This window comes from Lonchura striata, chromosome 5 (assembly GCF_046129695.1).
Source record: "Lonchura striata isolate bLonStr1 chromosome 5, bLonStr1.mat, whole genome shotgun sequence".
In the NCBI taxonomy this organism is placed as follows: domain Eukaryota; kingdom Metazoa; phylum Chordata; class Aves; order Passeriformes; family Estrildidae; genus Lonchura; species Lonchura striata.
In genome coordinates, this window is record NC_134607.1 from 66,201,081 (window position 1) to 66,224,638 (window position 23,558).

The 23,558-nt window shown below is 44.4% G+C and overlaps 1 protein-coding gene across 6 annotated transcripts in view; it reads left to right on the forward strand.

Annotated features, from left to right (window-relative positions):
- FRMD4A (FERM domain containing 4A) overlaps positions 1-23,558 on the forward strand; it is a 356,772-nt gene that overhangs the window by 74,113 nt on the left and 259,101 nt on the right. The window contains exon 1 of one of the 6 annotated variants that reach the window (XM_021531012.2): positions 10,188-10,682. The exons of the other annotated variants lie outside the window; for them this stretch is intronic. Coding sequence (XP_021386687.1) covers positions 10,650-10,682 — 33 coding nt within the window. The 5' untranslated portion in view covers positions 10,188-10,649. Of the gene's footprint in view, positions 1-10,187; positions 10,683-23,558 lie in introns of those variants that run through there. 6 annotated transcript variants of the gene reach the window in all.

A 23,558-nucleotide genomic window follows, 5' to 3' on the forward strand; every position in this document is an offset into this window, starting at 1 on the left:
CCAATGATCTGGAAAATGACACTGCAAGCAGAAGCAGGAATCCTGTGTTAGACTTCCTCTAGCAGCAGATCAAAGTCTTCTCCTTCTCATTGGTGTTTGCTCTTTCTGCTGTAACTTACAGCTCTTCACAGGGCAGATAATATAAACCTCATTAATTCACTTTTACTTTTTCTTACCTTGCATGTTTTTTTTCTTTTACCTGGGGTTCTTTTTCTTATCCAACAGCTCCCAGATGAATGGGCACGCAACTTTTGAGGACTGGGGAATGGATTTCAGTTTGGAAAGGATGAGGAAGGACAGGAGCCCCTTCACTTGCTACTGCTAGATAAATCATCCCCTGATATCCTAGACTGCATGTCTGACACTGGTGCTCAGAGGCTGCAGTATGAGCTCTCCTTGGGTGAGACAGTTTTACCTCCCAGATGATTATAACCAGTGGGTAATAAATCCACTGATGTTCCTAAGTGACCTTTTAAAGTGAAGACCACTTAATTATCTATATGACACTGATTCAGAGAAAAAAAATATATTCTGTACATTTTTTCAAAGCACAAGATGTTAAGGATGCTTTTTTAAATGGCATTAAAATTAGAAAAGCATCCTTTAATATATTTCTAAATGTACGTAAGGACCTGCAGAAATTAAAAAGTGTCTTGAAGTGAAACTATGGCAACTCAGTAGTGGTCAGCTCTGGCAGCCAAACACACTCTAAAGATGAACTGGTTTAGGTGTTTATCTAGGATGCAGACAAGGAGATGCTGCTGTTCCCTTGGGCATGCAGCATTTGCCAGCAAGGGCCAAGCAGTGGCCAGGGACTGCCCAGGTAAGGGTGCTGAGCCCAGGTGGCCTCGCTCCCCCTTTCCACAGTAGGCACAGATGTGGCTGGTACTGGTTGGGACGCCCCATTAACACATTAAGCAGGACTATAAGGAGCAGCTTGCTGGTGATTTTAATGAGGGGGAAAAGAAAGGATCTAAAAATGTATTTGTGCCTGGCAGGGTTGATCTGCAAAACTAATCCTTTGCATCTTCCATCTGTGCTTTCACGGTTAATTGACTTATCCATGCAATGTTCCTCTGAGGTATGGATTATCTGCACTTTCATAGTGATAAACCCGAGTGCTCAGGGGTTTGAGACACAACTTGCCCCAAGCCCTCAAGGGATTACAAGGCAGAGAACAGAGTGGACCTGGGTCCCCCCCTTTGCACCCCCAAGGTGGGTTCCTTTTACCCATGGGGACTCACAGCAATGCTCCACATGGCAATGAGCCACCACGCTGCACCCTGTGCCCCTCACCATTGCCCAAAAACTTCAGCAAGGATTTGTGGATCTGTCCAGAGCATGAAGTGTGGAGCTGCTCTTGTCCCACACATGTGAGCCCTGAGGTACAGGTCAGGCCCTGCTGATGGACAAATGCCACAGCCCCCATCATGTGGCTGGGTTTATTTTTAGCTATCCCAGTGTCAATATCCACACAGCAGCAGTGGCCACATCGATCTCGCTGATGCTTTGAAGATCAATGTTTGTACCAGCCCTGGCTGCTGCTCTTTGGGGTGATCAAAGCTCCATTCTCCACTCCTAAAGCTGAACTTCATCCCTCTGGAAGCTGTGGGTGACTTTCACCTGTTACATGCTTTGGGTTACACCTGCATAAATCCTGTAAGGACTCACAGAAGACAAACATCAGCTGCCTTTGCAGCTGCCTTTGCAGCTGCCCCCCATGCCAGGGATTTCTTTCCTTGACTAAATTGACTTCTTCCCCAGATCTTTAACTGTGTTTTTGCACAACAATGATGCCTTTTAAATTGTTTTTAATAAGCAAATAGCCAAGAAGTGGTCATATCATCACAAATGCAGTAGTAGATAAAAAGCAAGTGAGGAAACACTTTGCAGGAAATTTGGAGGAACGTTAGGTGTCTAGCAGTCATAACATCCAGGTAATGATAAGACTTCAGTGCCATGTTAATTAATTGTTTAATTTATTGAACTTTGCAAAGTTAATGACCTTTGCAAATGTCCCAAAGGTTTTGGGCAGATTTCAGTTTTTTGACACATATTGTAGAACACCTAGCATTATTTTAAAAAGTTCATCTCCACCATCACTGTGATTGCTTCTCTTATTGCAAGCAAGGTATTTCAGATGGGCAATCAGGGTGCCAGGATAATGAGCAGAAACCTTAATGAGATGCTGTCATCCTTATTTCTGACAGAATTGTGGCACAAGAAACACACCAAAAATTACATTTTTCTTAGACAGCAAGAGCACATGTCACCTTTCCCTAGCACAGGTCAAGGCAACTGAGCCTTAGAAGTGCCAGTTCATGCCACTTACTATAATGAAATGATAATGGACCTGCTAAGCTGGAGCCAGTCACACTGTAGCTCTTTGAAGTTGGCTGAGATGATTCCCAACACTGACATATCTTGGTGAGTTTTCTTGTTGTTTTCAGATAAAGAAAGACTGGGGTCCCTGAATTGTAACAACATTTAATAGTGCCATGAAATCCAGCATCAGCTATTAATTCAAATGAGGCTTTTATGCAAGTGGGGATTGTTGTTTAAATCAGGCTGAAAACAGGCTGATGATATATATTCATTATATGTGGAAGGTCTCCTGTGCCTTGCTGGGGATGCTGTGCTGGCATCTTTATTTTGTATCTTTATAGACATCCTTGGAGATGCATAAATGTCCCATTACCACTGCCCCAAGGAACTGAATCTGGGGATTTAATGAAAGGAGTATGAATGAGCTGAATGGACGTCTGATTTTTCAGCTCTTGTCTTCTTTCCAATGTCAGTGAAGCCTTGGTCAGAAACAATCACAGCTGGAACATGCAGTGGCCAACAGCTGGGTGGCCAAAGGGCATCACCAGGGGGGCTTGGAGCACAAAGAGTGACCCAAGGAGGGGCTCACAGGCAGCTGCTGAAGCAGCCAGGAGCATGGCTAGAAATATCCACCACAGCATAAGGCAACATGCTACCAACTTCAGGTTTGGGGCAGTGATGGAAGCCCCAGTTGAGGTGAAAAGGAAGGGATGTCTGGCTCCCGCACCAGGAGGTAAATCTAAGGGATAGTGATGACTCTGGGTTTCAAGCAGTTCTCTGGTTCTAGAGAGTGGGATTCATTAGGGATGAACAAACAAATATAAAAATACTTAAAATGAAAAAATGTAAGATTATCACAAAGAAAAATGGTAGCACATGTTTCCCTTGGTCCTGTGCTCTGGCATCTGATTATGTCCTGTGAAGCACTCCATCAAATAAGGGGAGTGAAGGAACTACCTCAGACTGTCATCCAGGGGATCCTCCTCTCTGCAGGGTGTTTTACATGCAGAAATACCTTCTGAGACCTAAAAAATTCTGTCCCAGTGTTCACCCTCAGAGGGATCAAAACTGCACACACACTTTGGAGAAGAAATGGTCTCTGGTGGCTCTTTTCATTTGGGGTTGTGATTTGCATTAAAACTAACCCAACCTTTAAAGATTAAAAAATCTCTGTGTGAAATAATATTTTAAAGAACTCCTTTTGGGCAACCCCAGATTATTTTTATTTATTATAATTATTATTATTTTTTACTTTTTCAACCTCTTTTTTACCCTTGCTACATCTTTAATTTTTGCTTCATGATGAGCCCTTCTATTAATTCCCTCCTTTTCTCCTCTCTCTCAGGCCAAAATACCACAGTTCAGGATTTGCACACTTGTAATAATATTACACTTCAGAAAAATGATTATTTTTCTCTTAATGTCTTGTCTGCCCTGTGAGACCTGGTCTTTTCTTCCAGCACACACACAGATGTTTCCAGAGAGCATCAAGTGCATTTGTGAGCGTTTGCAGAGTATCTAGGATAATCAGGTTTCTAACTGAGAGCATAATAGCTGTGCTTTAGCAGAGTTGCAGCTTTGGGAAACGGTGTTTAATTTGACAGCAATATTGACATGGATGGGATTGGAGCCCTTTACATTGGAGAAACAGCTTCTCTTATCTTGTTCTGTTGATTTCTTCATGCAAACCAAACACAAACGCTCAGTGTTTGTTGCTTTCTGCATCGTGCCCTGTTTGAATGGTTACTGAAGTGGATGAATAAATCATCTGACTGTTGAAACTGCATACATAGACCTAATGCTCTGGTGAAAGGCTTTGTGTGTGTTTTGACTGTTAACGTCCAGAACAGCAAATATGCCTAGCAGCAAAAGGGAACTATAGCTCAGGTGCTATTTAGGGAAGAAAGCCCCTTCATATATCTAGCACATGTTTTGTCAGAAGGATGCTCAGCCTCGTGGTTGTACCTGCTGGGAGCCAGGACTGCCAGAGGATCCTCTGCTGGGCAGAGATTTTGTATAGTAATTCTCAATTTGAGTCTGTGACCCCCATCTCTACAACTCCCATTTTTCATCTGTAGATCCTCAAAGCATCTGTAGATCCTCCCAGTGAGCTAGGATGCAGGCAAGGAAAAAGAAGGTAGACAGAGCCTTGCCCAAGCCACCAAGCCAGAGCCTGATCCTGGGAATCTGCTTCTTCAAACAGTAGTCCCCATCTCTGCTGAGGTGGTTATTTATGTGGTAAGAGGCAGTTTTACCTTCCTAAACTGCCACACTGGCCTAACAGGAATCCTGATACAATGGCTGAGATCACTGATGTGTCATAGAGATAAATGCTTCTCAGTTATTGGAGGAGGATGGATAGACCCTGATGGTCCTGCCAAGCAGGGCAGGATGATGAACTGGCTTTGCTGTAACCCAGTCTTCTCAGACTTGTACAATGACCTAGGGTCCTCAGATATGACTTTTTATGTCTGCCATCCAGATTTGAAAGGCAGCTAAGTCAGCCTTATTAATATCTCAAGACTTTAATATTCATCATACTGCTTTTGCTTCTGTGGAAAAAGCCTAACTGTTCCAGAAAAAAGCAGGTCATTAGAGCCTTAAAGACAAACTCCAGTAAAACAGCTCGAGTTTCCAGCCCTTGCTGGAATTGGTGCCATGTAAGGGTAAGTGGCAAATCATTTTGAAAGCACTTACTCATGCAAATGCTGCATCAGTGGAACAGCTTGCAAAGAGCAGGGGTGTGTCCCCTCTTAACCTCCTCAGAGGCAAGTCCCTCTCCCTGAGAACACACAGAGAGGATCTCAAAGGACTGCGCTGGCAATCTCAGAGAGGAAAACCTTTCTCCATTTTGAAAATACGCCCTACAACCAGCAACAAATAAACACAGCTCCAGTTTGTCAGTGCTGCCAAAGCAACACACCCAGTACAGCTCTGTTCCTCCCCTTGCATCACTGACAAAGCTGCCGGCTGAACTGCGCCTCTATCCTTGGTGCCTTGGCATGGTACCAAGCAGGAAGGACACAGATAAGCTCTCGGGATCCCAAAGGCTTCTGCAGGACTGCTAAGCTCAAAAAAGAGCCCAGTGCCTTGCTACTGGCTAGTAAAAAGAGTACATTTCACTCTTAAAATCCTTGCCACAAATCTGGCCTTTCTGAGAACAAAGCTTTATATATGCCAGGAGATTGCTTCAGAACGAGATCTGATACATCACAATTTTTTCACCTTGTTTATAACTTCATCTATAGCTAAAAAGGAGACTGAAGAGGAAGTGCCATCCCAGAGAGGATGCACCCAGCCATCAGCACAACCCACAGCCTGTGCCAGGCTGCATCCTCCTGGCACCTCTGGAGAAGGGAGTCCCCAGGCTGGCAGTGCTGTGAGCTGCACCCACAGGGTGGGCACCTCTTCCCCATGCCACCCCAGCCAGTGCTGTTCTCACTTCCCTTTGCCATCCTCAAAAAAATAAATCAGCTTCTTCATCACCAGGAGTTGCCGAACCTGCCTGCACGGCCTGGGCAGTAGCAGGTGGTACTCACGACCATGTCCAGCACATTTGCTTTTTTAAAAATATGTCATAAAATAAAGCACATTAAATTACTGACAGTTTGTACTTTTGGGCAGTTAGACACCTTTTTTTTGACTGCTGACCATTTAGGGGAAGAGGACAGAAGAAAGGAATTTCAGGAGATTTTCAGGTGTGTATTTTTTCTGAATGAATGAAAGAAAGTTAGATAGATAGATAGATAGATAGATAGATAGATAGACAGACAGATAGGTAGATTTTCTGAAGCACAGGGAATTAATTGTTGAAAGCAGGTATTTTTAATGAGGGAAGGAAAAAAAAAAACCTAAAAGGGACTGGTTCTTGCAGAGCATGAGCAAATCTTTCCCTTGTTTAGGTAACACATAAGAAGTTTGCTTTCATGAAAAGCAAAGGAAACCTGGAGAAGCAGTGATGAGAGAAGCACAGTAGCAATAATATCCAAACCATTTGGAAGCAAATGTTGTGCTTATGGAAGTATGCAACGAAATTTAAAAAAAAAAACAAGCATGAAAGGCACTCCGAGTGTTAAATATTCATTAGTATTCCCCGCACCGCCTGTTCTAAATATAAGATACGTTTCAGCACAGCCCTGGTGTGTGACGGGGATGTTTTCCCCTCCCTCACAGGATGCTGTACCGCTCAGCTGGCGGGGCGTTCCCATGGCAACAGGGCGATGCTACCTTTTGTTAGCGGGATGGAAGGACCGCGGCGGGGTCGGCTGGGGGCACTCAGCCGGGCAGGCTGCGCTGCCATTGTCCTGCCACCGGCAGCTCTGGGGCACAAGGCAGGAGGAGATGGCACCACAGAGCAGCAGAGTCTGGGTCCAAATCCAAATTCCCTCCGTTTTTCAGGGCTGTTACCAGCAGCACAACTTGGCTCTGCGCTGGCATCCCCACCCTGAAGGTTAGGAAGTGTTCAGCTTACGGAATTTTATCCCAGCCTGGATGCGCCCACAAAGGGTGAACAAGAAGAAGACTGAAGGCTCAGATACATGCTACAGAGTTCAGCTGTTTCAGGACCCTTAGCCAGCAGTCTGACAGTGAACATAAGGATTTTTGGGGCAATTTTTCCCAGTACTGGGTACACAGGGCAAGATTAAGCTCTATATACAGGCATCTAAATTCAGCCATTTGGATACTTGGCTAAATATCACTAGAATCTCTTCTCTCTTGTCCCTGGAGGTTTGTCAAGGTAGTCAGCAGAGCCTAGAAAGAGATGGAGCTCCAAGGCTGAAGCCAGGTAGGATATACCAGGTTCCATGTAGACATCTGCCTTGGTCTGCTGTCTGGAGTCCAGTAGACATTTAAATTATAACAACGTAAGAGGGGGTTGCAAGGTTTCTCACTCCCATGACTAGTTAGGGGTGATTATATTCCCATCTTCTAGGATATGGTGGTTTGAATCCAAGACAGGATGAACCTCTGCTATACCTCTGTGAGCCAGACAAGTTGGTCCCTTCTTCTACAGATGGAGAGTCTGAGATATGCTGGGTGTAGCTGCCCAGGATCTGAGTCAAATGCTGCTCCCCTCTCCAGAAATAGAATGAGGACACAAGTGTTCACATGCTCCTTTTGCCTCTGCAGTGCCTTTGATCTGCAATCACAGGAGCAGAGGCTGTAGAACGAGTCTGCAGGAATTTGAGCATTGCTGTGAGTCGCAGCCCAGCAGAGGAACAAGGTGTCAAACCATGGCACACACTGTTGGGGCACTGCTCCCCCAGCTAGAGCAACCAAAGCTCTCATTTTAAAGTGAAAATAAACTTCCTTGGCTCCCACAATTTTAGATAAACTTCCTTGACTCGCTCCTACAATTTTAGTTGTAAAATTACTGCTCTGAACATGAAGAAGGGGTTGCAAGCAGTCTGGAGCACACCTGCTCCTGTAGCACAAGGAGGGCAAGCTGGTGATTGCACAGGCTAAAGCAGAGCATCTGCCTGGATGTTGGTACAGCTCTAGTCCCACCTGGTGCCTGGAGTTTGTGAGGAGGATGATATGGTGCACAATACCCATCCACCCACTGACACTCCAGCTCTGATAGGAGATTGCCAGGCTGTCTGAAGAGCCAAGACAAAACACAGGCAGAACCACTGGTGAAGGTGGATGTGAACAGACCTTGCTGTCACACACACCACTTCAGCTGTGGCTCATGGTAATGCCATGCAGGAGCTGATAACTTGCCCAGGGACCCAGAGCATCCTTGGGATGCAGCTGGGGGTCTCAGCTTGCACTGCCCAGATAGGGAAACTCGCTGCTGGCTCACAGCCACTGGTGCTGCTCAAGCAGCATCATACTTTTTCCCATTCCTGCTCATCCTGCTGAGCTGGGCTCTGCTCTGACTCATGCAGTATCAGCAGAATTCCCAATCCATTCAGATCAGAGAGCCTTTGAGTGCTGCTGAACCAGAAAGGACCCAGCTTGCTTTTCTGGTCCCAGACTGAATTACTCTGTCGGACTTTAGGAGAAATGCCTTTTTTTTTTTTTTTTTTTTTTGCTTGTAAACAGAGATAACATAGGGAAGCTCATGAGGCACTGTGATGTAGCCTAGTTCAAAGCAGAGCTGAGCTTTAAAAGAACTGGGTGTTCATACGCTGCTATGGGTACATCATATATATTATCATATTGCATTAATCTGGACCACCTGACCTGACATCTCCAAAATACCCAAAAGCTCTTCTCCCTTTATGTTCCTCTTGAGGCTGTGGACATCAAATTCTCCTGACAATTTGGACAAGATGATGCTTCACAGATGCACAGACTTGTAAACCTTTCATCAGAGGCTGGCACAATGTTGTACAGCAGAAATACCACAATGGCCTTGTCTTACTGGAGCCTGGAATTCCTGCTGCCATTTATTCAAAGTCTTATTAAAGTCTTGGAAATACCAATAGCAAAACACACTTATATACAACCAGAAATGGATGAGCCTGTCAGCATTCTACAGTCTCTGTATCTCTGGAAACCTTATCTCTGCCTTCGGTATGATATGATCAGATTCCTCCACATTTGAGAAGAACCTGAATTCAGCTGAGAACAGTTAATTATGTTTGAAATTAATATTAATCACTGTAGGGGACACCTCCCCTCCCTGTTTTTGCCCCATAAAGAATAAAAAGAAAAATGGCCTTAAAGTGCAATATCTACATGGTTGAAAGGACTGGAAGAGATAGAGAAGAAAAGGGATGTGTGGGGCTGAACACCTTCATATATGTCACTGTCTGGGAGCCCTTCTACTGGGCTTGAAGGGCAGGATTTTTATCTGTCTCTGGGCTCATGCCAGGCTTTGCACCCTGGGATACCATGAACCAATGATGACACCACCATGAACATCTTCCATTGCACCTTCTCCTTCTCAGTGTAGCCTCCAGGCTGAGCGGAGCATGAAGGATACATGGGGTCAGAGATGGTTCCCAGTCTGAGCAGCCAGTCACTTTGAGAAGGAACTGGTCCATCTTTTTGGTTTTGCAGGAACATCAGTGGCTGGCTTGGACCAGAAAGCAGAGTTTTAGATGGTAGAAACTAATTGAGGTGAATCCCCATCATCATCCAGAGAACATGTGGTATTTTCAGGAGTTAACCAGATCCAGCTCAGTGCATGACTCAGACAGCCACTGTCCCTGAGCATGTAGCTTGTAGCATGTAGCAAGAGTTGGTGTAAAAGGCATTAGCAATTTCCACCTGTAATAAGCTCCAACCAGCCTGGCTGATTTTTCTAACACTGAAAATCGAGTTCTGGTGGTGTAACAGGGTTTTTAATTTTGCTTTTGGACAGCAGTTGGGTACTGGTATGTGGAAGGTTACCACCTGGGATGAGGAAGTGGGGTAGCCCCGGAGGAGCTGACCTTAGGAGCAGTGATGGGCAGCTGTGCTCATTTGATGGCATTTCAAAAGGGTTTTACTTTGGACTGGTCTGGTCCTGTGGACTGAACGCTGGTGTGTTTGTAGGTGTGAAGCTCGTTTTGTAGTTGGATTTTTCTGTGAAAGAGCTTCAGTCCTAGCATCACTTCATGGTGGAAAACAAAATGCATAAAGCAGGAACAACCGGGGAATTTTCCACAAAGGCACGCTCTGATCTGAATTAAAACGCTAATAGAAATGCATTCAGGGAGTATCTTTTGCTGACCAACTTTGCAGGAGTATATTCCTTTTGTTTAGTGCGCTTTTCTTTCTTTCTCTCCCTGAATTCCCGGCTGACAATTGACAGGAACTCCCTTTCAGCGTGGGTTCGGTCACTCGCTGGCGGCAAACGCGCCCAGCAAAAAATGCTCCAACTGCCGGCGTTCCCCGAGCAGGGAAAACCTCCTGGGCTGAGGCTTGGAATGAGGATTACACCCTTTTAAATCAGTACCGGGGAAATCCACGATCTCCCACGGTGACGAAGTTTTCTCGGCGCTTCCCTCGCTCGCAGGGGGAGCGGAGCAGCGCCAGCCCCGCAGATCACGGTAGGCAGGGCAGGGTCCCGCACCGTCCTGCCCCGCGGCTGGGCTGGGATCGCCCGTCCTGCGCTGGATGCATTACGTAAGGCAGGGCTCGTTTGTCAGCCGCGATGGCACAAACATAGCTGCGGGCGGATTATGCACGGAGAGCGAGAGAGGAGGCGGAGGGAGGAAGGTCTCTCCGGGAGCTCCGCGCGGCTGAGGATCGCTGGCGGTGGCAGCGCCTGAGCTGCCCTGAAGGGTGTCGCTGGCGGTCCCTGCCATGCTCTTGTTCGTGTGGGATGCTTGAGACGGGCACGAGGTACTAAGTTGGGGGACGACGATTGGCATGAGGATCGGAGCAAAATGGAAGGGCTTCTGTCTCCGATGAGAACGAAGGTAGGCAAAGATGTTAATGTCTTTTGAGGCTCAATTTACCCGACGAGGGGAAGGGGAGTTGCGGGGCTAGCTCTGTGAATAGGGGGCTTGCCGGGCTTTTGTCTCTTTTCTTTCCTGTCTCTTTTCTCTTTTCTTTCTTATTTTTCGAAACTATGCTCGTGAATGTAACTCGGCAGAGGAGCGACAGCAGTTGCCTCCAAGAGGGGAGTAACGCATCACTCTTCCTCGACAGAGATGACCTTTGCAAATGAGTTTGCCTTTTGGAGTAGACAGCCATATTTTTGTTTGAATTTCCAGTTGGAGGCTCTCATTGTGTCTGTGTGTCTGTGCGGGCTCCCGGGGGAGCCAGCCGGGGGAAGCGGAGCCGCGGCGCAGGCACGGATGGGGACACCGGGCTACCCCAGCGTGGTGTCCTCAGCGGCAAGGCGGGCACGGGCAAGCAAAGTGGGCGATTTTGTGCCCAAATACCCCGCCAGGGTGGGAGAACCTCTCGTTGTGGACCCAGACAAGAAAGCTGTAACAGAGAGTGAGTGTGCAGAGCTAAGGAATTGCTGCGCTTGTCTGCTGCCTTCTGACACTGTCAACTCTCTTTAAAGGTTTGTCAGTAATCCTCAGTATTAAAGAAACTTGAATTCCAGCAGGGAAACGACAGAGATAAAACAGTGATGGTTTAGTTTGTAAAATTCCTCCCCATTATATTATTTCTTTGAGGTCCTGGGGGATACAATGAATCCTGACTGCATTTTATTTAGCACATGCCTCCATCCCATGTGGTAACTGCCTTGGGTAAATCCTGATTTCAGTCCATCACCACATTCAATCCAACTCAGTTGTATTGTATCTCAAGACTGGAAGAATCGGAATTCAGTGGCAATTCTTGCTGGCAACAGGGTGTCTTTGTATGTCTTAGATGCAAACAGTTTTGAAGGGGCTGTCAGACAAGAGTTGCTTTCTATAAATGCCAGACTTGAAGAAATTCTGAGAAATTGTCTGGTCCAGCCCTTGTGCTGAAGCAGATCAGCTAGTCTGGTCTCCTCAATTACATCCCTGCCACTCACTATCCTAAATTAAAGGCTCTTCAATGATTTAAGGTCTTTTCAATATTAAAACCAAGAAAAGTGATTTAAATAAAAATAATTTGCCAACAAATGTCTGCACTGCAATTCTCCAGGGGAGTAATATTTTTTCCATTTTAATTCAGGGGTTTTTTTTGTCTTGAACAGTAAGTTGATAATTTAAAAAAGAACCTGCCAACTTCATATAGCTCTCCATTACCAAGAACAATGCTATGGGCAGTTTTTAGAATGAAAGATTTATAAGGGATTATAGACCCAGCCATTCATATCTCTCATTACTGAGGAATACATACATTAATGTTAGGCTTTGCAAGGCATTTCTCAGTCTTATTTTTTAAAAATCAGATAATAGAGGAAACCCCTAGCAGCTGCCCAACATTTCCATCTCATTTCCATTATTAGAAAATGTAACTTTCATTGATTTAGCTGATGTTTCCATTCTGCTCCTCTAACCAGGCTTGAAACAACTGCTGAAAGCAGTCTCTCCCAGGACTGGTGAGCTCTCAGGCTGATGTGTGGATTACAGTCAGGCGTGTGTAGTAGCAGCACCTGCAGCATGTGTGAAGCTATAAAAATGACAGAGTAGAGTAAGGGAAGTGGTCCAGGACCGGATATTCTGTTTGTTCATCTGATCTGCTTCATAGCTGCAATGTAAATCCCAGTAACACCATCCATAAAGTGTAATCTCAATTGCCACTGTCAAGTAATTTATTGATCCTATAGAAGAGTATGCTTGGGAATATAGACATGATCCTTTGGATCACAATCTGACTTAATATTAGAGAAACTGAGAGATTCTGACCTCCTTTGTGTATGAAAAAAGCTCCTCAAGCCACAGAAATGTGATTTTAAATCAGCTATTGCAATGATGTAAGATCAATGGGATTCTCTGGAAGATCCAGATCTTGACGTTGGCGTTACGTTGCTGTTAATCTGGAGTAGCTCCATGGCAGCTGATTGAGATATTCAAATAGACTTTGTGAAATAAAGGTCAGGATTTGGCCCTTATATTTTTACCTTTCAGAGGAACAACAATACATAGATCACTTGAATCTATTCGAAATCTTATCGCATTTCCAAGATGCTTCATGGCTGGCAGTGGATCCCTGATCCCTGCCAGAAAATCAAGTGTAAAACCTATTAAATCCCCAAATATAACGTTAATACATGACGACTACACAAAAAAACTTGACAACAGCAAGGCTGCCAATGTGCCGAGACCCCTGCCTGCTACACTCCCTGATACTGCCTCGTTTTAACTCCTCTATTCCCCCGTCTGTCTGATCCCATCTGTTGTCACTTGTTTTACACTGAGGCTGAAACTGTTGGGGCATATTAGAAGTTTTTTTGTCCTTTGGTTTGTATAGTGACAAGAAGGGCAGTGGGCTTCTGGTCATTTCTGGCAGAGCTGCCTGGAAAGAGCCTGGAGCATCTGGGAGCTCCAAGACTTGAACCTGTGTGAAAACATGCAAATAAAAACTCCATTTAATCCTCAGAGTCTCAAGCAGCTCTATTTAACCTGCTCAAATCTAGACAGAAAACCAAAATCAAATAATTTTCTTTGTTTCCATGGGTAAGTAGGAGCAAGAGCTGACTCTGCAGGCACTTCTCACAGTCTGTCACCAGCAGGTGAGGACAGCCTACATCTGCCTCTCACAGCCAAATGCAAGGGTCCCTGGAATTAAAATGAGGTCTAAATCCCTGCAGGTGGATTTAGGTGTATCTTGTGGTGGCACTTGAAAATAAGATTGCTGTCAGCTTTTTGATCCCTATTGTTCACCGGTGTTGTCACTCCACTGACAGAGGGACAGGTGGGCACATCTTGACTAAAGAAGTCCAGTTTATTATGCTTGAGGGCTGAAGCAGAGACATGGACACAATGTCCTTAGTTTTCCAACCAGCTCCATGGCAGGGCTCGCCAGCAAAGGGCTGGGAATGTACAACCAAGGGCCTATTTCATAGAGGACTTGTTTCTCATCCCACAAGGTAATAACCCATTTGGTTGCTGGGCTGTGCTGGGTGATCATACAGTGGGTACTTTAGAAACTCTTTAAAACATTTGGTAAATTGGGTATTAAACACCAAACACATTACACCGTGTAATGGACTCCACTGCAGCAAGCTGTGGGTGGTTAAAACATTTCTGCTTTTGTATAACCAGGGTGCACAGATGAAGGAATTCTAAGGAAAGGGAAGGGATACATGGTGAAATGGACTGGCATGTCAAAATTGAAGCAGATATGCAGAATGCAATGAAGAGTAAAGTTACTGCATTTTTTGTGTTGATGATTAAATTTCATTTGATTAGAAGTAATGGGTGGGTTGTAAATATTTAGTAGGTTAATAGAAATACTTATAAATATTACCAGAACCAGTTAAATTCTGTAGCCTAGGATGTCTGAGCCCTCATTTTCAGAGCAAATGAATGTACACAAGAGCAATGTCCCCATGCCACCTTAAGAGGCTGTGAAGTTGATTGAGTATCACAAAGTGAAAAGAATGAAGAAATGCATAAATATTGCAGTCCCTTTGTTAGCCTCCATTTTAATTTGTTTTATAATCCTCAACACATGCACAATTTGCCTTAACCCTCAGTGCATCGCCTTCAGCAAATTACACTGGCATAAGAATTTCAGTAATTTTAGTTTCTCTGCTGCTGACACTTGCCAGTGCATGCTACTGAATTTGCAATGAGCACCTGGCTCGAACCACGCAGAACTGGCTACTGCTCTATTTTCCTTTCAGAAGCCTGTGTTTGGTGCTTTTTTGTTTATCAAAGCACTGCCTCTCTTTCAGAGCAGCTGAAAGAACTTCTTCAATGAACTTTTCGTCTGTTCAGAAACACACGCGGAGGGTAAATGGAGATTAATTACTGCCGAATTTACTAAGGTTTGCATCCAAAGATAATGAATTTTGAGTGTTCCTGTGTACAGCAAATTCAGCAAGGGAGCTCAGTAAATAAAGTGTGTCGTATTTAGATAGTGCTCTTTAAGCATTAATGGGTCTGTTCTCGTTTATTGAATCTTATTCACTTTATCTGTTTATTGTAGATTTTGGGGATTAGCAAACTCCCATGGTGTTACTGTTGGTTTGTTAAGCCCTGTTGGCTCTGCTTTCAAAGCCACTTAGTTTTTGACCATGGATCTCTCCAAAAGAATGGTTAAGTTGTCCTTGTGACTTACTTAGAGAAGTTCACAGTGGCTCAAAGAAGAGAAACTTTGGAAAGTACACCATACCCTGAGAATCCTAAATAGCAAAGGCTGTGACAGCTGGCCTTTAAGATTGCTGGGGAGGAAGTCAGGAGGGGAAATTACCCCTGGGAAAGCAAAGTCTGGAGCCTGGGTTACACCTGTGGATTGCTGTAGTTTTTCACCCTTCTTGGATGGCACTGAAAGGAAGTTTATATAAGCAGGTTTTTTGCAGCTGCATGCAGCAAAACATTTGAACAGATTCAAAACTTTAACCTCTCTTTATTTGAAACTTTAAACTCTGCAGCTTTCCTGCAGAAGTTCAGGTTAGGACCCTGCACTGTCTGGACAGCTATGAATATTAAAATCACTTTACAGCACTCTTGTAGAAGGCAATAAGCAGAATAATTTCTTTGTATATGTTGTGAAGCCAGTCCTGGCGTTTTTAAGAATATCAAAAGACTAAAGTTGCCCCCATCCCTCCAAAAGCATTCACATTGCTCCTATGGAGTCCTTGTTTTGACACAACTGTGGTTTTCACTCTCATTTTGAGTATCCCATCATGATAGACACACACTGGTGCTAATGACACTTACAGAGTGAGATTTCCAAAGCCATCTATTTCTGGGGCTTCTGATCTGCCAGATGGAGTGACCTCACATGGGCAGTGAGCACACAAACACAAACACAGTATTTCAGGTTCTTGTGCAACCACCCACAGACACACAAAGCTCATAGCACGAACTGGGCAGTGCTGGGGCCACAGGGCCCCTGCTCAGGCTGTTGAGCAGCTGAAGGGACACCTCCTTCCCTGCCTTATTATCAATTTGACATGGAGGTCAATGAGGCCATATGTAATTCTCTGAGCTTGTAGATAGTTAAAAAGAAAGGCAATTGAAGAAATAATGAAGTCCTATGTCAGCTACTGTTAATCATAATTTAATAAATACCTGGGAGAGGGGATGTAGGGGCATAACTCAGAGCAGAGTTTGGCTTTGGAACAACTGTACCATAACATTATGCCTCTGGAAAAGCAGAGCAGTTTCCATCCTGTAACATTTCCTAAACCCATTCAGATTTAAAGACGATATATCACTGAACATAAAACCAAAAGGTTATTTTTCCTCCCCGGCTGTGCTTTGCAGCAGAGCAGCAAGCTCCATGCCTGACTGGGCCCTGCACACATGCCCAGTCACACCAGGGGTGGGTTTTTTACTGTCCAGGGAGGGGAAATGCTGTGTACCCTGGGCAGGAGCTGGGCACTGCATTGCTAATGGGAATTGCATTGCAGAGCACTGGGAGCTCAAAATCCAGCACAGGATGCTTAGTATTGGACCTGTATGCTTAGTGCTGGATCATGAGAACACCATCCCTGTCCCCAAATGCTCCCGACTGAAGGCTGGGAGGAAATAGGAGCATTTTGCCTCCGTTTTTAAGGAGGAAGGATTGCAGTTCAGATTCTGGTATTTCAGTCAGGTTCCAAAGCCTGGGGGATGCTGCCCATTTTCAGCATCCTCAGGAGCACAACTGAGTCCAGGCTACACTGTCCTAGGCTCCACCCTTGGCTGCACACCAGGCTGAGTGGGTTCTGCTCTTGCTGAGCTCTCCCATGACTATCAGACAGCCCCTGAGATGAGCCAGGATAATCACAATGCTGGGACAGCTCTGTCTTTCACAGACAGTTTGATCCCCTCTCTGCCATCACCAGCTCAGCATCAGTCCCACATCACTGGGAGGTGCAGTTAGGCTTGGCACGCTGTGGTGTTGGAGCCTGGAATGATCACAGCAGGCCTTGGTGACCAAAACTCTCACACCGTGTGCCAAATACCACTGGATCCTTTCAGGGGATGGAAATAGGAACTGCTCCCACCTGCCCTGCTCACCTCCCAGTGCTCAGACACCATGTCCCAGCTCAAGCCATCCTGCACCCTGCCCTCAAGTGTCTGTGTCTTGCTCAGCCTGTGCAAAACCAGGCTGGAGCAGAGGTGCCCAGGAAGGCCTGACATTCCCTAAACCTTTACCTGAAAGTGCCAAAAGACCTTCCCTTGGCTTCCATGGGACCTCACAGAAAAGCACACTGGGGGGCTATAAAGACCACAGAGGTACCAAAATGCAATTAATAATACCAATCATATCAATAACAGCAAAAACATAATAATAATAATGATAATGTTTCAAATGCAGTATGGCAAGGCAGAGACTGGAGGGAAGAAAGATGATGATGGTGGCACTAAGAGCATAAAGCTTGCTAGCTCAGTATGTGGGTCACAGGCATTTTTAGGAAGTGTAGAGAAAATACACTGGTGAGCTCTCATTTTCCCAGTCATTTCATTATTTTACTTAATGGCAGCTATTGTCGAGGCAATTTGCCACCCTTTTCAAAAGCAGGATTCAGACAGAGACACCCACTCTTTAGCTGTGAATCACAGGTTGTATTCCCTGGGGAAGGTCACAGAGTCTTAACTGCTGCAAATATGGGAAAGCTGAAAAATGAGAAAGATATTAGTGAGATGATTATGAAGCAAAAAATGATGCTTGCCCCAAAATGCCAGCCTGGTAGTTATCTATGGAGGAAAATAGCCCTCCTGCATGTCTGCCTGGTGTATTAGGTCATTCTGAAGGTAGTGATGGTAGGGAGTGCATGTGTTTAATGTTTGTGACTGTATGGAAGGAAATAAAACACTTGCATGATGCACATTTCATGTAAAAAATGTCTGCTCCACAACCAGTGCATACCAGCATAGCTCTGAGCACCCCAGCATGGACTTCAGTGATGGTCAGCTATTTCTTATAGGATTTTACTGGGTTTAAATAAATGTAAAATGTGTGCAGCTTTCTGTGGGCTTTCTTCCTGAGAACACACACGTAATGTACCTTAGCTTTCCCTGAGTGCCTCCTTTATCTATGTTGCAATATAAACCCCACCAAATCTGTGAGACCAAAACTCTGATCCCGTTTGGAATTCAATCAGCAAGACAAAAATCCCAGGCCCTTCAGGTTGCTCCAGTCCAGAGGAGAGCAGAGGACAGATGCAGGTGTCTTTTTGATGTGATTTATAAACATACTACAATGTCAATAAACATACAGAGTCCTTTTTCCCTGACCACAGCAGATATTAAACAAATGAGAGAGCAGATTCCCTCTCCAGGCTGGCTTCTTTCATGCAGCATTCACCCACACCTGTTTTTTCCTTGGTCCTTGGCTTGCTTATCCTGTGAGGAAGTTATTTCTTGCTCCCTCGTATAGTCACAGGGCATCACAGAACATGGTAGACCAGCTAAGGGACACAATCTCCTTTTCTCTTCAGGCTCAAAGCCCCCATTTTGGTGATTTGTTTGGGGTTTTTTAGGGAAAATCCTTGTTCCTTTTGTGCAGGAGCTCAGCTGTTGTGGCAGTGCTGTGTAGCAGCTTCCCAGCACCCAACCTCTCCTCATGTCCAGAACAGGAAAATCTCCCCAAATTCAGCTGTCCTGAGGCAGAGAGACATTGACTTTGGTCCCACACAACAGGCTGAACAGCTATTTAAGGCCGATTTAGTAGTAAATGCAGTATAAATATCAGCAGTATAAATTCACCACCCTTTTTTTTTGCCCTACAAAATCTTGTTCATGGGTCTCCCATGCAGCAAACACCAGAGAAATGTGGTGGCTCTCAGGACATGACACGGGGTCCCCTGGGCCACAGCACTGATGAGGCACAGCCCAAAGCAGCAGCCAAACCCATTCCAGTTCCTCTGAAAACAGGCAGATATCATCAACTTCTGCTCTTGGTGGCACAAACACTTGCAAAGTTTGGCTGTGCTGAAGGAACATTAAAGGTAGAAGACATCTCCCAGGTAGACAGCACTCAAACCCCTTGGGGCTTTGAAGACAGGAGGTCAAAAACAATATATCAAGTCAGTTATCAGCCAGTCCTGTCTTCCCTTCCTCCCCTCCCTCTGGCTCAGAGCTGCAGGAGCTCAGCTCCTTTGATGTAAACCTGTCAGACACTTTGGTCTCTTCTCTGCCCTGCCCTATTCTTCAACACACACATTTGTATGAGATTTTAATTATAGGCATGATCATATTGGTAGGAAAACCCTTCCTTAATTACACACTCAATTAATTTTAGTAGCTTAGGAGTTGAAATACGAAGTTGGGTGAAATCATTTCTGCTTCATCTAAACTTGAATCTCTCCATGGCCAGGTTCTGAATAATACTGTGGAAGTAATTTTTCTTTAGAAAAATGGATTTCATTTAGAAGAGATTAAATTGTTTTGGATAGAGGGAGTTAGAGTATTATCTAGTACCAATGATATTCTTTTCCAGAAAGCCTAATTACTTATAAGACTAATCTTTTCAGCAAATATTCCATGATCAGGCCAAAGAATTATACACCACAAATAAGGCAATATTTAGCTTCATTAGGGCTGGCACAACCCCACCCCTAATGTATTGTGGTCTTTAGAGATCAAGTGAGATGAGAGATTAAATGTGTCTTCATAACATCAGATACCTCTCCATGGCACCAGGGCCTCAATGCTCACACCCTCACTGGAATTTGGGTGGCACTTCTGCTTCTACTGATGGCACCCTGGTAGCGATGTCTGAGAAATATCTCGTCTGGAACCTGCTCATCTGAGCTTTAAGCCAGGATCTGTTCTTGTCTCTATTAAACTGGTGACTCCCAAGGTGTGGGACAGGAAGCCTGTGCTGCATCCCTGGGATCCTGGCTGCCACATGCAGCAGCGTGGAAAAAAAAGGCTCAGGTGGAAGGGAAAACACAGCCCAAGCTGGAATAAACAGTCCAGGAGGAGGGGAGGATGTGGACAGAGGATTAGGGCTGGAGAAAGGAGTTTGAGAAGAGGCAACCAGGACTAAACAGAAAAGTTCTGGAGGCAGGGGTAGAGGGACAGAGATGAGGTGGAGCAGTTGTGCCCACGACACGGAAACCCCCTTCAGACCAAATCCCATGTCCCAGCTGGATGTGGGTGGTAAAATGCACACCTGTAAACCTACTTTTTAAAGAGAGAATACCATCAAGATGAAAAGTTGGGAAATACTGGAGCAAGGGACATCCCTGCAGCCCTATCCCATCTAACAATGCAGTCCCACAAATGTTTTTTTTTCATGGGTTTCTTCTTGTCTCCTGCATAAGATGGACAGTGCTCATTTGCATTTTCCTCATTTCCTACCAAATAACCCTAGGTCTTATTTACTGAATATTGCCCTGAAAACAGAGTTATTCATTTTCTTGTGTTATTTTTCTGAATCATTAATTACAACAGTATCAAAGTTCATCAAAACCTGTAATCATACTCTGGTTTGTCTCTATTTAACTGATGCAGAATTGAGCCATGAAGGAATAATTTAAGATTTCATTCAGTTTTGGGCCATTTCTGACTTCTTTGCATCCTCAACATCATACAGCACTTTCTGTGTTCATTGTGTCCCTCACCATTTTGGTTCTGGTAGAGCCCAGGATTTCTTCAAGTCATGTGCTAAGAGTGTCTCTCAGAAACCCAAAAATAAAGTTTAGATGTCAAGAATTATTAGTAAAAGTTTGGGATATATGAGTCACTCATCACCAAATATTTTCACCCAGAGATTTCTTCACCTTCTGCATCACTCCCCAGCTTTATTCCTTGTGCACCTTCTGCCTGCCACAAATGCCAAGGAGCCCTTTAGAAAGCAGACACCTTCCCTGATTCATCCCTAAGGCAGCTCCACCCCACACAAGGAAGAAGGAAAATATGGGTGCAGAGGTTAGGGTGAAGGGAGCATCTGATCATGCAATTAAAAACTACATCATGAAACAACCACTCATGCCTGGCCTTTTCTAACTTTTCACCCTGATATCCACCCAATGCAGTGTGTAATATCATCAAGCACATGTCTGCTGTCACCTGGCTATTTTTCACTTAAGATAATGTTGTTCATTCCCTCTAAGAATTCTAGATAAATTGACTGCAGTTAATAATTTCTCTTTGCACCTTTTTGGAGTAACCCAGGCTGACAGAACAGACACCTGTGGGAGTAGGTGTGAGCAGGGCTGAACTGACTGTATGGAAATGCTGGGCAGCTTTGAATGCACAAATGAAAACAAAACACTGAGGAAAACCATGTGCTGAGGGTGGGGAGGGAATTTGTGTCCTCCCATTTGCATCTCTCTGTATGCCATCTTTGCCTGGAATAAATGTCTTTGTCCACATGAAAGCTGAATCTGATTACTTTCCCCCATTTGACAGAGCAGTAAAGAAAGCTTTATGAAATGGGTGTGACTTTTATGATGTGTTGCAACTCATTTTTAGAAATAAGTTTCTGCATATGCCAGTAGGTACCCTATTTTATATCACTCTTGTGCAGTTACTAATGATCTTTGCTTTCCTGTTGAGTGAAAATTTTCTAGTTAGTAAGCACCATATTATTATTAAAGTAGACTGTCAGGTAGATTGAGAAGAAAAAATTTAACAAAAAGTATTTTTTGTCATTTCTTTAACCTCCAACCAACTCTTTAAAAGTCCTAAGTATTTTTTTCTATTGTATAGAGGGAGAAGAAAAGGCAAGGTGGCACAACAAGCAGGTGAATGGGACTACATAGTGTAGGGTCAAAGTCTTTCCTGGCAAAACTCCTGAAACTCAAAAGAGACAAGCTCTAGTTTCTCATACACTCAGCCCAGTCCCAGACTTTTTTGGTGAGAATGACTCACATTAATATGGGAAGATCACAGATGTACAGAAAGATGGTAAAATAGTTTAGAAGGCTATCAAAGACTGGAAATCAACATATCTCAATGGAGGAAAAAAACCCAAAAACTCAAGAGAAGATAACATTTTTCAATCTGGGCAGAAAAAGAGAAGGGGCTTATTTTTCTTTTCTTTTTCTTCTCTCTCTCTATTTTTTTTTTTTTTTTTTTTTTTTCCCTATTGAAAGTATGCTCACCATTAAATCAGCTTAAGTCATTAATCTTCCCTGGGAGATATCAGCCACAGAACAAACAGGGAGATGAAGTAAAGTTACATTGCCTATTACGTAGGTTGTAAAAGAATTAGTGTCAAGAAACAAAACCCAAAGGGAATGAAATGCAGGGCAGAGAGTCAGTGATGCAAACTTCTCTTATACCACCACCCTTGAGGGAGCTGTGCCTTGAAGGAACTGTGCCAGTTTGTATCCAGCCACTCCTTTGTACGATGCTCAGAAAGTGCAGAATAAGAACCAAGAACAAGGAATTGTTTAAAACTCTAATTTCCAGCAAATAACTGATAAATTAAACAAACAAAACCAAAACCAAATCAAGCTGTATGTCAGGACCAAGGAGAGATTCACAAAATGAAAAACACAGAAATATTTCCAAACCCTAAAAAAGCACTTAAAGGCTTTCAGAAGCAAAAATTATTGCTGAGCATTTACATTAATTTGACAGAATTTATCTACTCTTCTGCTCCATAAAACCTAAGTGCAATACTTAACCTGCACCCCTAGTGAGGTCTGGTGTGTGTTACTTCCTAGCCCAAATGATGATCAAAGGCATGCTCTGGAATTCTGAATGAAGGATACTGTGGGGTCTGTGGGCTGAAGGGAAATCATTATTACACAATAATCGATGCTGTGCATCTTGCATGGCTTCTCAGCTTCTCTAGCATCCTACCACAGCTGTTAGAGGCTGGGATTGGGGTTTTTTAATTTGAATAAGGTCATAGTTTGTTTGTGGGGTTTTGATTTGAATCGATTTTCTTCCTTTCATGATGATGGCAGCACTCCTAAATTAGCCAGCAGTGCTGAAGCCTCAGTATACACATTTTAGCACTGGGGGATAAATGCACTAATGGCAGGAGAGAATGTAATTCTTCCAAAATCAGTGCAGCTGAAAGGGCAGTATTTTTAATTCATTTATTCTATATATTTTGTGGCTTTTTAAATGTATGAGTGAGACAGGGAAGAGTGGTACAAAGTGCTTTCCTCCCTATGATACACTGATAAAGAGGATAGACACAGTCCTGTCCATGCCAGACTTGCAAAGGCAAAGATTTTTACTATTCCCAGGTAGTCCTAGAGATGGACCGTCTGGACACAGCTTGGGATGGACCACGAAGCCAAGATCCTTCTGCCAGGCAGTAATGGGACTCACTGAGTCTCTAAGAGCAGCACAGGGTGGACATTTGGCTTAAAATTTTCCTGTCAAAGCCTTTCCAGTTCTCTTGCTTCCAAGATGTCTTGGTCAGAGCATGACCATTTCTCTCAGCCTAAGGCAAGGCTGCAGCAGTATCTCAGAGCACTCAGCTGATGGATTCCCCAGGACCAGAGGCTCTGTGATAGCCCAAAGAAATTTACCCACAGGGGCCCTGCACCCCAGAAGTTCTCTGGTGGAAAGGACTTTATCATGGCAAGATCTTGGCTCTGGTTTGATACCAAGGCCCTGAAGAACACTGGTGTCCTTGCTGTTCAGTGCCTGGGTTCTTCCTCAGGAGGGGTGAAGACTCTGATACCCTTTTTGTTGTCAGGACTTCACAGGGATCTGATGGGCCTTTTTCTGGGAGTAGGGATTACAAACACCCTAAAGGAGTGTGGTTAACCCCAGGTCTCCAGTCCCAGCCAGACCAGGTCAGAAGTGAAATCAGCGTTTTCCTGTCCA